Below are 17,184 nucleotides of genomic sequence, written 5' to 3' on the forward strand. Positions count from 1 at the left end.
CTGTCAGAAGTTTGAATATTTGGTATTGTTGACAAGATGCTTCTTATTAACTTGGAAGTTTTGCTGTTTTCACAAAAGTTAACCTGCAGTAATGCCCCAAAAGATGGTAAATCATAATCCAGAGTTTACAAACCACGGTAGCTAGTTTAGGCAGCATGCTAATTGAAAAACAAACAAATCATATTTTAGCTTAGCACGATATGTGAACTATAATTTAGACATTAATCTAGACAGAACAATTGTAGCTTTTGAATGATGAAATTGGATTATTAAATTGCATACACTGGCTGTAACCAGTGGTGGGATTCAAATATGTGAACAACCAGTTCTCTGTGTAGATGCTGCTTCTGGAAGTCCATTCTGGGCCTGGGCAACAAAAAAATTCTGCCAAAGTGGTACGAACCAGCTGAATCCCACCACTGACTGTAACACATATTGTACAGTCATATCAGAGGATAGAAAAGATCAAGGACTGCTTCCATCAAATGTACCACAGAACTAGTATGGAGAATGGTGAGACAGATCCAGATACAAATCCTTATTTGGCTATAAGATTTGTGGGGAGGCCCAACCCATTTGCCCAACCCATTTTTGAGCATAAAATAGGAATCAGACAGGAAGCTTGAATTCTTAAACATAGGACATAAATGTGATTAAATATGTGTGTGCTGTAAGAGAGAGATTCCCACTCTCAAATGCCTGCCAGAAAACATACATCAATCTCTAATTATTGGAGCCAGTCCACCCAAGTAAGCCAAAACTGCTCCCCTATTATCCTTCTCCCTATGTACGGTTCAACAAGAGTGGGCATTGGAACATTGTATCTCTATTTCTTTGCCCTTGTTGCATCTGCTGATAGCCGCCCAGTGGCCTTGTTTGAGATGACTTGGTTCCTCCTTGGAGGGAGTAATGCTGAAGTTCACCTAAAGGGTTGCTTTGAGGAATATGCTGCACATCTGGCAGACAAAGCGACTCACATTTGCTCTACTTTGGACTCCAGCTTTAAAGCAGAATCTGTGGAGGTAGTGGAGGCTATATTCTGCAAGATGATATGAGAAGAGTTTGAGCCCATGGAACCTGAAGAAGTGGACAAGGCCTTCTTAGATGCTACTTCGGCCACTTGTGTATTAGATCCATGCCCTTTCTGGTTTATTAAAATTGTGCTAGAGGGGACACAGGATTGGATCTGGATGGCAGTTACTTTCTTCTTGAAAGATAGTGTGGCCCCACCAGCTCTTAAAGAGGTGGTGGTGCACCCCTTCCAAGTACCATTGCTCAACCCAACCAAGCTGGACAGTTTTTCCACAGTTTATAATCTTCTCTTCTTAGGGAAGCTTGTGGAGAGAGTGTGGCAGCTGCAAAGAATCCTGGATGAAGCTGATTATTTAGACCTTTTTCAGTTGGGGTTCAGGCCAGGATCTGGGTCTAACACAATACTGATTACACTATGGATGATGTCTGGTGGGAGCAGAATGGAGATACTGCATCCATCCTGGTTTTCTTGACTTTCAGTAGCCTAAGCCAGTTCTGGGAATTGGGGTGAGTAGCACTGTGTTGTGCTGGTTCTCCTCCTTCCTTCAGGATCAATTCCAGTTGGTGCTGATAGGCAGGGAGAGATCCAGGCCATGGTCCCTACATTGTGAGGTACCTCAGAGTTTGGTTCTCTGTCCTCTCCTATTTAATATCTACATGAGGCCATTGGATGAGATGATCCACACATGACAGCTTTCTATCTCTACTCCAGGCTCCTTGAGGGATGCTGTGGGCATCCTACTTCAGTGTCTAGAGTGTTCATGTCTGGTTGGGGCAAACTGGGCTCCTACTCAACCCTAGTAAGATGGAACAGTTGTGGGTATTTGGATGCTCCAAAGACAGGTTTTTTCCATCTCTAATTCTAGATAAGGTAGCACTATCCCAGATAAATACAGTACACAATCTGGGGGTCCTCCTAGACTTATAGCAGGAGGCAGCTGTGGCTGGGAGAGCCTCTGAGCACCTTCCAGTAATGCCCCAGTTGCACCCATTCCTGGATTGTGGGGGCTTGCTCACCATCACTTCTGCCCTTGTAACCTCTCACTTGGATTACTGCGAATGCTATACATGGTGTTTTGCTTGAAGAGCATTCAAACATTTCAGCTGGTGCAAAATGCTGTAATAAATGGTGATAGCTACAGGCACATGTAACAGAAATTGAATAAATGAATAAAAAGAGCTGTCTGGCTGAATTGTGACAAACTGAATTTACATTGGTTAATATAGTTAACATAACATTTATATTTTAATAAAAATTAAGTGTGATTTCCAAACAGTGTATTTGGTCAGATGTTTAATCATTCCTTCCTGAGATAAAATCTGTCATTCATTCATTAATGATCTTTCACCAACATGAATTCTCTACTTTAATTGGTTTATTGGTTTATAAACTTACACATATTTTCTGAGTAAAACAAAAAGTAATTGAGAGGAGAGAATTGCCTGGGCAACTTGTTTGGGAATACCTGATGCCAAGATATTTGGTTTGCAACTATTGAGGATAAATACTGATTAAAAATAGTATTCATTGAGTGAGGTTTTTCTGTGGTTTTACCTCCAACAGTGTATTTTTCCCCACCTGCTACTCTATCAGGATGAAAGCAACACTGCTCATATATATGTGGAAGAAGGAAGTCTTAGATACACACACACGCACACACACAAACACAAAATCATAATAGCATAAAAAACATATTCTGACTTTTCACATTAAGCAGCAAATATCAGAGCAATCATGCACAAGCAGCACACCCAACTCCCTTGGGATACAATAGCAAGCATGACCACAGGTGCAGTTCCAGCACGCAGCAGTTGCTCCCTTGCTTGGAAGGAAGGAAGACCTGTTTGCACACAGTTATTTCTCTATGACTCAGTATGTTTGTGAATCCCAAGAGAAATGCAAAAGATGCAGTCAATATTCAAAATGAGAGCACACACAAGCTAGGGAAGGAGGAAGAAGGCCTCTGCTTCTGCAAAGTCCTCAGCTTTAAGCCTTTTTGAAAAGGTCATATGAACATGATTCTGGAGCCCTCCAGGCTAATATAATACCAGTGGTTCTTTCAAGCTTGCAAAGGCTGCCGCAGAGAGGACCATGGCTAGCATTTCTTTTCACAGATCCAATGTTCTTTTCCAGAGCAGGCGACATCATTCCATTTCCCAGAGGAGCGCAGGGTAGCACAGTCTTCACCCGAGCCAGCGTTATTGGGTTCACCTTTCCCCCAAAAGCTAATGGTGGCAGCAAAAGGTTATTGTCAGTAACAGGAAAACAATCAGCAAGTGTCATACGTCATTGTGTAAACTACATTTGGAATTGTGTGCAGAGTCCCGATTGCTCCACATCAACCAGGATATGTAGGGCAGTCAACCCAAGAGTCTCCAGATGGGCTACAACTACAATATACAGAATTTCCCATTTCTTCATTCCCCCTTAGCACCTCAGTTTTATCCAGGTTGAAAAATGGGAGATACTTTTTCATCCATTCATTTGAATGCAAACAGGACTCTATATTTTGTCATGAATTTCCTGCCCACCAATTGCATTAGAAATCTTCAGTTTCTAAAAAATACCAGTGAGGGAGAAATATATCTCTTTGCCTGAAAGCGCTTCCTATTTCTGTAAATCCACATGACAAAGAGTCAAATCCCAAACTTACAGAAAGTTCTCAAAAAGGCAAAGCGGGGAGAAAACAAAGAGGAACTGCTGTTATGTCAAGATTGTTAATTTGTACAGTGTATCTAACTTAGGCTCCAAGAAGTATGAGGAGGAAATGAAAAGAAGAAAAGAAGATAAAAAACAAAACATGCTTCCTTCTGCAAAAAAACAAAATCCTTGACATCAGTATCCCCAAAAAAACATGCTGACATCAGGATAGTTTTTTTCTCAAGAATGTATCATTGTTGGGTAAGTTTTTCTCTATAAAGTGAAAGATATGCTTACAAATGAGTTTCATGTTAAACTCATGGGAAATAACTTCTTCCCTTTTTTGTAAACATTAGTCCTTAAATCTTGAATAAAAATAATCTATTTTTAAATAGGATACACCTAAACAGAAATAGCTCAAAAACGAATACCTGTGTTGGTCTAAATAGGCAGGGCAGTCCCTTTTAAATTTTTCCTTTTCCATTTGGCCTTCAGAGGGTTTAGAAGGCTCAGAAAAGACCTAATATATACTAAAATGTTTACGAAAGTGCAGTGGAATAGGAGAGATTTGGGAGGTGGGTGCCTTCAAGTCCATTTTGACTTTTGATGATCGCCTGGACAAATCCATGTACTTTTCTTGGCAAGATTCTCAGAAGTACTGTGGTTTGCCTTCCTCCTGGAGCTGAGAGAGTGACTGGCTCAAACCCTCTGTAGTACCCAGCAAGCAAAACAACTGGAGAGGAAGTATCTACGTGAACAATTCAGGCAGAATACGTACCCACAAGCATTTATTATAAGATTCCTTGGCAACATACAGGGGAGTTAAGGGGTGGGTAGGAAGGTACAAGTCCAACTATATGGCTTGCCCTGTCATACATCAAAAACATTTTGGAAGCACTAGAACACAGCTTCTAAGATCTGCAAATGGGCATCGCCCACCACCCAGAGACTACCATACAATGGCAAATCATGTATTACAAAGATTGCTTAGAGGTGGGAGAAACTTGTAATGTAATTTACCAGATTTCCTGCATGGATTGCCCCTGTGATTATGCAGGACAGACAGGGAGGAAGCTAACCACCCGATTGCAAAACATGGGGTGAGTGTTAGACGAGAAGCCCCAAACGCATTGGTAGCCTCACATTGCAACGAACAAGAATATACATTCAATTTCACAGCTACTAAGATTGTTGACTGAGCAGAAACAAAAATAGCCAGGGAAATGTTTGAAGCCTGGGAAATATACCCCATGTCAATCAATAGGAGTGCTAATTTACCACCAACACACAAGTTACTTAAGAGCCAAGGGCACACCAACACAAGGAAACAACAACCAGCAACTTAATAGCCAACCATCAACACTCCAATTAACAACTAAAAGCCACACACAACCACGCACTACATAAATAGTATGCACTAGCACAGCACATAAAGAGAGAAGTTCCTTGAGAATGGGGTCGAGCACGAATCTGAAAGCTTGGAAGACTAAATCTCTGGTCCTGGTGATCAACTCATATTGGATCCTGCAACATTATCTTGGGATAATGTATACTTGCCTTCATTTGCAAAGTAATACAGTTGGCTGCATGTCTAAAGCAGGACTAGAACTCGCACTCTCCCAGTTTCTAGTCCAATGGGTTTAACTACTGAGCTACAGAAGTTCTGGAAATGCAATATACAGAGCAAAACAAATATAATATATGTGGAATTTAAACAGACCTTCCAAATAGTATGAACTATTCCAAGAAAATATTATGAATTTACTACACATGTAATCATTTAAAGGTGATATTAATTTCCATTTTGTAAAGATTTTTTTGCAAGAAAAAGCCTTTCTAATTTTGTTCAAATCACACTGTCCTGCTCAAAATCACTGTCATGAGAGATAGCACTTCCACCATGCCTATTTATCTATCATCTGGTCACCACCTGGCAGTATATCACTAATGTATAGTCACAGTGATGACTGGCTGATGCTATAAATTGTTAGTACAGAAATATTCTATATTTTCAGTGTCAGTTGGACGATGAAGAAACTATTTTTACAGTTCTGATGTTACATATATGGATAATAGACAAATGTTTCTTCTCATTCATTTGATTTTGCTCATTCTGTCCAGATACTCTTTACGGTGTAAGACAGGGATCTTCAAACTTGGCCCTTTTATGACTTGTGGACTTCAACTCCCAGAATTCCTCAGTCAGGCACACTGGCTGAGGAATTCTGGGAGTTGAAGTCCACAAGTCATAAAAGGGCCAAGTCTGAAGACCTCTGGTGTAAGATATAAGGAATCATGTCATTTGTTGCTACAGGATGCCCAAATGGACAGTTGCACTATTTTTTTTTCATGATCCTTTATGGCTTGCTGCATATTAAGGAGGTACTTCTACAGTATTCTGGGATCTACAAATCTCAATTTCCAAGAGTTATTATCTATGCAAACCCTTAATTGACTTCCCTACTAAGTGGATTATAATTAAATTTACTTACGACAAAGATAAAGTTGTATTATCCACCCAGATCCATTGGTTTTCCCTGTCAGCATCACTCAAGCCTATCCAAAACACCTGCTCCTTGTCCATATTTTTTACCAAAAAGTTCTACCAGAAAGAGAAGAGAAAAGGTTATGGCTTTGTCCATGAAAAGTAGGAATATGTTCATCATGTACTAGAAATTTTAATTTATGATAGGATAAACATAATCAGGGCATAAAGAGGATACACTTGATCAACAAGTCATTGCATTTAGCATCTGTAAAATTTATAACACCTGTAGCAGCACCCAGTTAGGAATTCCACTGCCTATCATCCTCTGTTCTACCAGCGGGATCATTTAGACAGGCAATAAAAGAATGTTTATTCCACGTGTTTTTAAATATGCAATTCAAGGTTTTGAACTCAGCTCCTTCTGATCTTAAGGTTTTAGCAGTTTTGCTATTTTATAGCATTTCGCTTGGTTTTGCTCTTTGAGATCCAGGACAGAGAACCCGATGATTGTAGGCTACAGGATCCCCCAGCATACCACTTATGCCCCCAAAATATCTGAGTAGCCCTGCTAAAGCTTCACCAGGCTATTTTTGTGTTTTGGGGAAGGAAGGAAAATTAAGGTAGAAAAAGTGTGTTTTAAGCTCTGCAAGACTTAAAGCATCAATTTTACCCATATTTTTCCCCCATTCCCCAAAGCACATACAAAAAAGCCAAACATTTCAGCTCCACCCACTCTGGTAATAGCAGAACATCATTAATCATAACCCCCCCCCCTGTGGTCCTCAGGCTAGATAGAAATATCATAGTGGATTCCCCCAGAAAAAAATTAAAAAAATTCTCACTCCCCTTTTACAGGGTTGCTTATGAGAACTGAAAAGCTACATTAAAAAGGCTTAACAAAGCAATCATGGAAAATATTACATAAGCTGAATTAAATCTGAAATGAAAGCTACTTTCAGTATTTAAACAAGAACAGGGCATCTCTGATAAGGTTTACAGCCAGAGTTCTGTCCGTACGAAATTATATTTCTCAAATGTCACCTTTGGGAACTCAAAAACATTCCCTTGTCTTGATAAAAGCAGAATCAATATGTACCTGTTCTATCCCATGGTTCAAAATAACCAGGTGAGCATCTTCATTTTCACAAGCCTGCTCAGCTATCTTCCAGGGTTTGCTTTCAAAGGAGAAGAAGTAGCAGCCATTTTGAAAGTGCAGCCAGTGAGCTGGACAGGTTGTACAGAATACCTCTGAAATAGTCCAAAAAGGGCAGGGAGTGGGGGAGAATTAAAGAGAACTGGGTTGCTTTGTAGAACTCCATAGCCCTCTCAATATGTTAGATTACAGGCCCAATTATCCCTGGCCAACCTGGCAGTAGAGGTTGGGGAGCAGAAGAGTTTCCATCTTGTAAGACGGGAGGCCTGTGTGTTAGTTTCTTTGGTGGAATTTTATTCACTGTGTCTCAGAAAGGAATTCTTTGGCTTGATCTCTATCTCAACATTTTGTTATTGTGAAGATAAAAATCAAACTAGAAAACTGGAACACGTGAAATAGTTTTTATACGCGGCTTCTCTATGATACGTTTGAAAGTTTCCTTATGCTGCTAGAGTATTTAATTCATTTCATGTCTCCTCTTTTGAAATGGCATGAATAAAACTCACAGAAGGTGCTAACTTAGTAAGTCATGGCTACAATGCACACTATATTTGTGTCTATACAGGTAATCCTCGATTTATGACCACAACTGAGCCCAAAATTTCTGTTGCTAAGCAAGGGAGTTGTTAAGTGAATTTTGCCCCATTTTATGACCCTTCTTGCCACAGTTGTTAAGTGAATCACTGCAGTTGTCAAATTAGTAACACAGTTGTTAAGTGAATCCGGCTTCCCCATTGTCTTTGCTTGTCAGAAGGTCGCAAAAGGGGATCACATGACCCTGGGGACACTGCAACTGTCATAAATATGAACCAGTTGCCAAGTGTCCGAATGTAAATCAGGTGACAATGGGGATACTGTAATGGTCATAAGTATGAAAAATGGTCATAAGTCACTTTTTTCACTGCCATTGTAATTTCGAATGGTCACAAAATGAATTGTTGTAAATCGAGGGCTAGTTGTAATGCAAGGTAATACATGCATAGCAACCTCTGTACTTTTCTATAGATTTGCAATAAGGCAATGGTATATGATCCTTATTGCCTAAAATGGAAGAAGAACTTAATGAATGAATTCATAAAAGTACTCATGACAGTTCACTGGAGTTAGGATTGAGCAAGAAATAAAAATACCATTTACTAAAAGATATGCCATTCCTTCTTGGCACAGCCTTACTTTCCTCAGCACTACTAGGGGATATGTATCGTTAACTTTTCTCTGTTCTCCATCAAAAACCTCTCAATTTTGAAAGTGAAAATCTTTATCTTTATCTTTATTAGACTTATATACCGCCCTTCTCCCGTAGGACTCAGGGCGGTTCACAAGGTTTTTAAAATAACAATACAAAAATTACAAAAATTAAGAAAATCCAATTAAAACCCCAATTAATACTCTCAGTCCTGGCCAGAAAGCTCAAAGAGCCAAGTCTTCAGGTCCCGGCAGAATGAGCGAAAGTCAGAGGCAGTCCTGAGCTCTACGGGCAGCTGGTTCCAAAGGGCAGGCGCGCCCAAAGAGAAGGCCCTCCCCCTGGGTGTTATCTGCCTGCAATCTTTTACCAGCGGTACCCTGAGGAGACCCTCCCTGTGGGAGCACACAGGATGAAGGGAGCTTGATGCCGGCAGCAGGTGTTCCCTCAGATATCCCGGACCCAAGCCATTTAGGATATGGATAAAAATACTGAATTATGATGGATAAAAATACTGAATTTCATGGTAGTATCTGCAGATGGTTGAAAGAATATGGAAATTGTATTACTACATATTGTATTGAAGTCATCAGCTAGCAGAAAACATCTGCTACTGTAATTAGGATGAGATAGATAGATAGATAGATAGATAGATAGATAGATAGATAGATAGATAGATAGATAGATATACAGACAGACAGACAGACAGACAGACAGATCAGTCAATGGCTTTAGTCACCATTCACAAGTCACTCAAGATTTTGCCCCTACTTTTCTTGGCCAAAGCTATTGTGGGCTTGCCCAGGCAAAACAGGTATGGGTTTTGACCACACTTTGGTTTTTCTTGACAAGTCGGAAAAGATTATTATTATTCTGCTTTCTCACACAATCAGCCAAATGTTTAGACTAGAAAACAGCCATATTTTCATATCTTTGATGTAGAGGGGAGAGAGAGGAGGATATGTGCCTTGGAGCTCTGTGGCCACAGGTGTCACAGTGAACAAACAGAAGTCAAACACTCAGCAGGAAAAGCCAAAATCCTGCTGAAGAAGAGGCCATGGAAAAGGGGGCAGCAGCTGGGAAAATGAAGTGAGACTTGGCGTGAGGCGAGTGCTCTTTTAGCCCGGAAGAGAGAAAGTGTTTCTTCTGGACTGGAGCACACACACTCCAAAGAGGAAAAGAGTAAGGCTCAGCTTTACAAGCATGCAAAAAAAGTACAAGAGCTGCACCTTCAGGCTGTTGAAAGAAAAGTAAAGGCTATGATGGAACCAAAATAGAAAAAGAAACCCAAACAAAGAATAAAAGTGACTGAACTCTATACAGAAGTAGTCTGCATCTATAGAGAATCACAATAGCGACATATCAAAATTAGTAGTAAAGAAATATAGACGTGAACAATAAAGAAATATATTGTACATATGGAATACTGTAGAGAAATATGAAGGTAGTCCTCGACTTACAACCACAATTGAGCCCAACATTTCTGTTTCTAAGTGAGACATTTGATAAGTGAGTTTTGTCCCATTTTTTATGACCTTTCTTGCCATAGTTGTTAAGTGAATCATTGCAGTTAGTGATTCACTTAACAACAATTAGTAACACAGTGGTTAAGTGAATCTGGCTTCCCCATTGATTTCACTTGTCAGAAAGTCACAAAAGCTAACTGCAACTGTCATAAATATGAGTCAATTGCCAAGCGGCTGAATTTTGACCATGTAACCATGGAGTGCTGCAAAGATTGTACGTGTGAAAAAAAGTCATAAGTCACTTTTTTCAGTGCCTTTGTAACTTCAAAGGGTCACAAAACAAACTGTTGTAAGTCAAGGACTACCTGTAGTGCAATAGGACATTAAAAGTAAATAATGCTTAGATAAGAGCAGTAGAAATACTGTAAGGCATAGATGTAGACAGAACTCCAGAAGTACATTACCAATTTATAAAATAGTTGAAGACATTCACAATTTGCAAGTTCCTTTTGTAAGTTATTCTTACAAAAAGTCCCCTCCAGCTACTGAAGGGAGATTAAAACAAACAAACAAATTATCCTACTTTGAAGTGCTTTTATGTCTTTACTGAGTCTGGGGTCTATCTGATTAACTGTGGTTTGAAAGAATCCATGACAGTTGTCAGCATTAATAGAATTGCATCAGACGCAGTGAAGACCCTCAAGTGCTATAATGAAAGGGGGGGGAAACTTGGGTACTGGAAGGAGAGAATTTGGCTAAAGAGACCTCATATCTTGCAGGCCCTAGCCAGCATAGTGGCCTAAGAAATGACACAGCAAACCAGAGCCCATACTATACGATTAAAGTTGGAAGAGGCAGAGAGCACTGCTGTTCCTGTGGATGCCAAGGACACCACTCTTTCTTTGGGCAGCCTCAGCTGGATATGAAGCCAAAAGAAAGATTGGAACAGTTAGACAAAAGAGTGAAGTCCTGATGCTTGGGTTAAAATATCATTATAGAAATGCTAATCTGGATGGAAAATGGCTGTGGCCAGAGAACAAGACCCAGGAGGTCGCAATAGAGGAGATGATACTAGAGCAGCTTTTACATTTACTTCCCACCAATGGACTGTTTGGATGCAAAAGTACCGCCTAGAAACCAGCCAAAGGATAATAGAGTTGTATAGAGAGTTACCTTGTTGTAAAAAGAGAATAAAACAACTGGAAGGGAGGTAGTGAGGCAGGAAAAAGAGCAGGGAAAAATGTCTTGGGGAATTCAAAAAATAAAGAACTGGTTGAGTTGAAAGACAAAGGTGAGTGGGTAAGGAAGACTTCAGCTTCTATCCAAATAAAAGGAAAATATGGGAGCACGAAAAGGCCTATACCTGTTGTATCTGTGAAAAGAGTGGGCATGGGTCTAAAGTCAGTTGAAACCAAATAGAAAAAAAAGGATGTCAACAATAGTTGGGCATCTCTGGAAAACAAAATCACAGCCAAAAACATTAAGATAAAAACATTAAGATAACTCTTTGAGATCTTGTGGATGCTGGAAGTAGAACATCCTTAGAGAGAGACAGGCAGGCAAACAGACAGGTGAGATAGATAGATAGATAGATAGATAGATAGATAGATAGATAGATAGATAGATAGATAGATAGATAGATAGATAGATAGATAGAGAGATAGAGAGAGAGAGAGAGACAGACAGACAGACAGACAGACAGACAGACAGACAGACAGACAGACAGACAGACAGACATTTTAAGGGACAGACTTTCTGAATAAGATATATCTGGTGGCATCTCATTCATAAAAGCAGTATGAAAAAGATCAAACAAGTGGCCCAAAAGAAAGCACCGGGGCACATTTTGCAGCACCAACAGCATCATCATCTGTGTGGACAGAAACTGCTGTGGCATTAACAAAAACATTTTTAAGCCCAGGAAATGAAGAAAACAATAAAAATATCTCAAACTGACTTTTCCTTAACTCTCCGGGGTTTAAGAGGGAGGGAAGAAAAAAAACCAGCCAAGCTTTCAAGACCATTCATTCATTCATTCATTCATCATTCATTCATTCATTCATTCATTCATTCAAATTTTTATAGCTGTCCATCTCAGTCAATGACTCTGGGCAGCTTACATTTCAAAGATCCTCTTGCTATAATATAAAGCAGAGTTCCAGTCATTTTCATAGAACCTGTTTCCTGTCTTGGTTTATCTTAACGGGCTGGCAGCAGTCCACAACCCTATTCTGTGGCTATGAACTACTCACCCGTGAAGTTACGTACTGCATCCAGGATCTGCATCACATCTTCGGCAATTCTAGCATTTTCTCTTTTGAGCTCTGCCAGTGTTTCCAGCACAGAACTCAAACTCGAGTTGTTTGCCAAACCAGCTAAGAAACAGAGAAGACTCCCAGACTTAGCAAATAAATGTAACAGTGATACCCTAGCCTAGAAAATCCTTCTTCCACATAATCTTATGTTTTGCTGATATATACCCCTTTGTTAAAAAGAGTAATTTCTTGGAACAGATTAAATCTCCATCTAGTCCAGTATTCTGTTCTCACAGTGGTCAGCCAGATGCCTACAGGTAGCACTATCCCATAATATTGTTTTCATTAGTTCAGGGGTCTGTACCAATACATACACACGGCAGTTGATCTTATTTAATGCCTCTGTTACAAGCTTTGTTAATTTTAGATGATTCCAGGAATTCCATCAATTTCCTGGAATCACATAAAAATAATATACAACAATCAAATAATAAAGAAAGCTAAAATGCTAAAGACAAATAATGAATGATGAAAATGATGAATAAACTAAGAAAAAAAAGTTAATTCTTGCAATGTATATTAATATTATTATTAATAATAATAATAATAATAATAATAATAATAATAATAATAATAAGAAGAAGAAGAAGAAGAAGAAGAAGAAGAAGAAGAAGAAGAAGAAGAAGAAGTTGGAAGGGACCTTGGAGGTCATCTAGTCCAACCCCCTGCTCAGGCAGGAAACCCTATACCATTTCAGACAAATGGCTGGCCAGTCTCTTCTTAAAAACTTCCAGTGTTGGAGCATTCACCACTTCTGGAGGCAGGTTGTTCCACTGGTTAATTGTTCTAACTGTTCAAGGTGCTTGAAAGAATAGTGGCTGCTTGTATACTTCTGATCTGAATTCACGATGTTAGTGATACTTTCTGAAGGCTAAATAGTTTTGTACCTAACAAATTAGTTGGCTGAATGGCTATATTTAAAGAGTGCTTGTTAATGGCTCTATCTCAGTTTAGAAGGAAAAACTGAATGCAAAGCCACAGGATTCTGTCTTGGCCCCTGGAGATTTTTATATTACAATGACATGGTTGAAAGAGTTGAGGGGGTATTCATTCATTCATTCATTCATTCATTCATTCATTCATTTGATAGTTGCCCATCTTGCCAGTTGTGACTCTGAATGGTAAGCATGAGGTTTAGACCATCAGAAACAACAAAAAGAACAAAAAATAGCAATTTTAGAGTAATAACATATTAATGCCCAAGGACAAAGTTACAGATCTCTTAGGAGGTCCCTGATTTTGATTAAAAGTCTGCACACATCTGGCAGAGATGTCAGCATGTGAATCCCCTTAAGTAGATGCTCAGGAATAACATGCAAATACTATGCATAATTTGAGAGTGTAACTAAGAATTATATCCCTTACCTTTGAAAGTGCTTAACTCTCCACCCACTTGTTTGATATCATTAGCAATTTCACCCAATTGTCCAGAATCTGAAATTCAATTTTGTTATTACAAGTAAGTAGAAGATGCCATTCTAATCAACAATGAATTTCATTATAACAGTTCATAACATCCTTTCAAATAGCTAAGCCTGCCACTCTATTTAACCTAGAGTTACTTGTACATTTTAGTACAAAATTGCATGTCCTGAACTATCTTGTAAGGTGCATGAAGAAAACTAAAGCCAAACTTTCTGGGAAATAAGATTAAACAGGGCTTAGAGACCACTGCTAAAACAAAGCTGCAGAAGCTGATGAAATACTAGAAGCCCTATTTAAAATATTACAATCTTAACACATAACTTGAAGTTTGAAAGCAAGTATGGAAAATGCAGCAGTGGCCAAGGGACTAGAAAAGACTGGTTTTTATCCCAGAATTAAAAAAAAACTGTAATTACAAACATTGCTCACAACTTCCAACGATTCCTGGAGTTCTCAGTCATAATACCTCTGAATTTTAAGATTTTTCCTCCAAAACATATCTGAGGCCCTTGACTGAGAAAGTCTGACTTCACTTACTGGAATATTCTGGTCCATCATTTGTAATGAATCTCAAAACAGATTGTTATGAAAACACCAAGTACTGTACACATTTGAAGACATTCTCTCTTTTCAAATTTTTCTCTATTACCCTAATATAGTTATCTTTAACTTGCTATCTTTGAGATGTTTTAAATTACAACTTCATACCACTAGTCCAGGGGTAGGCAACCTCGGCTCTTTTATGACTCATGGACTTCAACTCCCAGAATTCCTGAGTCAGTATGCTGACTCAGGAATTCTGGGAGTTGAAGTCCATGAGTCATAAAAGAGCCGAGGTTGCCTACCCCTGCACTAGTCAGTTGGTTTCCCTGTCTAAGAATGCTGATAATTGCCCAGCAAGACTTTTGCAAAGAGATAAAAGGATTTACAAATTCCTAGAGTGGAAGAGTGGATAATGAAGCTAATGGAATTGGCTGAGATGGTGAAAGTGACTAGTTTAATTAAAGAAAATACTTTGTCTAACTTGGTTTCTACTTGGAAGCAAACTATTGGACTTCTTGCTAGAAATTGAATGAAATGAACAATTAATTTTGGGATTTTCAATTTTTGAATAAGAATTTAATGTATTTATAGCTGTATCTGTACCAAACAAAATTTGAAATTCTTCCTTCTTTTTCCTCTTTTCCCTCTTTTCTTCTTTTTTCCCCTCCCTTTTATTCTTTTTTTTTTCTTTTTCAGGCCTGATTTTGCTTTTTCTTTAACCTCATTTTTCCTAAACTCCTTTTTGTTTTTGTCCTTTGTTCTTTGTTGAAACTTAATAAAAAAATTGAACCTAAGCTCATGACTATGTCCACTAATAAACAATGGAACACAATAGTGTTTTCATGCTCATCACAGGGAAATGCCACTTGTCATGTCTAACAACTCAACATGTTATTCGTTTCCACATTAGGGCTTTCTGAGAAAGGCTGTCTAATGATTCTGTCCTTCATCCTTTCAGGAATGAAGCAAGATTTAAATGAGGAGCCTCCCAATGAGTAGTTCAGTATTAGACAAGATCTTCACTGGTGCATATAGAGTTAGTCACTATCACTGAGGCAGCAGGGAATCTGATTTGTTACTGGAATATTGACACCACAATGTCTGGGTGGCTCTAGAAAATGTCACAAGTCATAAGTGGGGGAATGGCCTAGGTCACTCCAATATGCAAGCACTTGCGGTTTTTTGCTTAGTTCCCCTTCATTTTCCTGTAACTCTAATTCACAGAATTAGAAAATGATAGAAATGCTGTTCAATGCAGATTATGATTCCTTTGATTGAGATTATACATGGAGCAACCACTCCTAACTTTCTATATTCCAAATTATATGGTAATCAATAAAAGAGGGGCACCTGTCAGCTGAATTATATAATTGTGGACCGCTAATCCCTGCAGATAAAAGGTCTCCATCTTCCAATTCTTTTGGTGATTCAACGTTTTTTTCCAAGATCCATGCTGATAACTTTATTTATATACATATTTTTCAGATGTAGTATCTAATACTACAGGACTCTTCACAACAAAAAGGAAAAAAGAGAATTGGGTCAAACAATTTGTTTAAGAAGTATAAGAGAAGGACTTACTATTATTTAATAATGATAATTGTCTGTTCTGCTTGTTGATATCTTTGGAGATTTCTGACTCTAGACAGAAGGAAAAACTATTAGTTTGAATATCAAACCTTTTCTCCACTTTGCACACTTCTAGCAAGGGGTACTCAAATTTAGTCATAAAAATGAGCTTAACATGAAATGAATGAGCCATCACTGATTATCCCAAAGGTGCTTTTTCACGAGGCACACTGGACTTAGTTTTTCTTTGTAGACATTTCGCTTCTCATCCAAGAAGTTTCTTCAGCTCTGAAGAACTGAAGAAGCTTCTTGGATGAGAAGCAAAATGTCTTCAAAGAAAAACAAGAAAGTCCAGTTGACCCGTGAAAAAGCATCTTTGGGATAACTATGACCTAGATGACCAAGAATCTCCATAGACATCCATCACTGATTACTCCACATTCTTCAACAATTTTTTCCAGCAGAAAGGTAGGTTTCTACAGAACTAAGATTTTGAGAAGGAGCTTTCAAATGAGTAAATAACAAAACAAACAGAATATGCCTGAGCTTTTTTTAATGAGAAAAAGGGTGTTTTTTTCAGCCTTCTACCTTAAAGATCTTTCATAACAGAGGTCACAGCAGATGGGTTTTTGAACCATCTGTCTTTGGAAATGTGCATTCAGCACCTTAGACAGTTTTGGGAAATAAAGAAAATATTTTACTTAAAAGAAACAATTGGGACAAGCTTGCATAAGAAACTCTCATATTTTGGCTTCAATTTGTAATTCAGATCAGTAAGGATTTGGTATACTGAATAAACAGACAAAATTAATATGTAATTTTGATGCAACTACAGGACTGTCTAACTATTGGAGTACAAATCATACAGCATCAGATTTATGTATATTCATGTATATTTTTCCCATTAATAGTCAGAATGAGAAAGCCATGATCTTGACTTTATGTACCAAGCTATGCAGTTTTGTGTGTGTTTATACACTCTCAGAGACTGTTTCTTTTTCTTGTCTGGCAATTGCCTCTACAGTCTGTATTGAGCTTTATGTTTTAATAACTGTCTAGGTTATGCAAAGTGGATAATGTATTCTAAAGGAAAATTGCTTCTTTCTAATCAAACTTACCATTTCTGAGGCTCTGGGAGAAAAGGGCTAGGAGTAGCACAAAGGCAATGCCCATCGTGGCCCATAATATAATATACTTCCTATTCATGAACCAAACAATATGACGATCTATGAAATAATCAATTGGAAAAAGATGAGAATTAGTAATAGAGAAAGCTGAGCAAAAGGAAAGATAGGAAAAAGGTAGCCATGGCCACTAAAAATTAGGTCTGTGTTTGTTTAGATAAAATTACTTGGTTTGTTCAAAAGTT

At 38.5% G+C, this 17,184-nt stretch overlaps 1 protein-coding gene across 1 annotated transcript; it reads right to left on the minus strand.

The window, feature by feature from the left end:
• Positions 1 to 2,990: 2,990 nt before the first annotated feature.
• On the minus strand, positions 2,991 to 16,988 carry LOC310633405 (C-type lectin domain family 17, member A-like; the record flags this gene model as incomplete). The annotated part of the gene is made up of 6 exons (XM_083351111.1): positions 2,991 to 3,258; positions 6,166 to 6,275; positions 7,258 to 7,409; positions 12,216 to 12,338; positions 13,644 to 13,712; positions 16,934 to 16,988. 6 exons carry the CDS (start codon positions 16,986 to 16,988, stop codon positions 3,129 to 3,131), a joined length of 639 nt encoding a protein of 212 aa, XP_083207237.1. The 3' UTR covers positions 2,991 to 3,128.
• Between the last annotated feature and the right edge of the window lie 196 nt (positions 16,989 to 17,184).

The sequence above is a fragment of the Vipera ursinii genome (assembly GCF_947247035.1).
Source record: "Vipera ursinii genome assembly, chromosome: 2".
NCBI lineage: Eukaryota > Metazoa > Chordata > Lepidosauria > Squamata > Viperidae > Vipera > Vipera ursinii.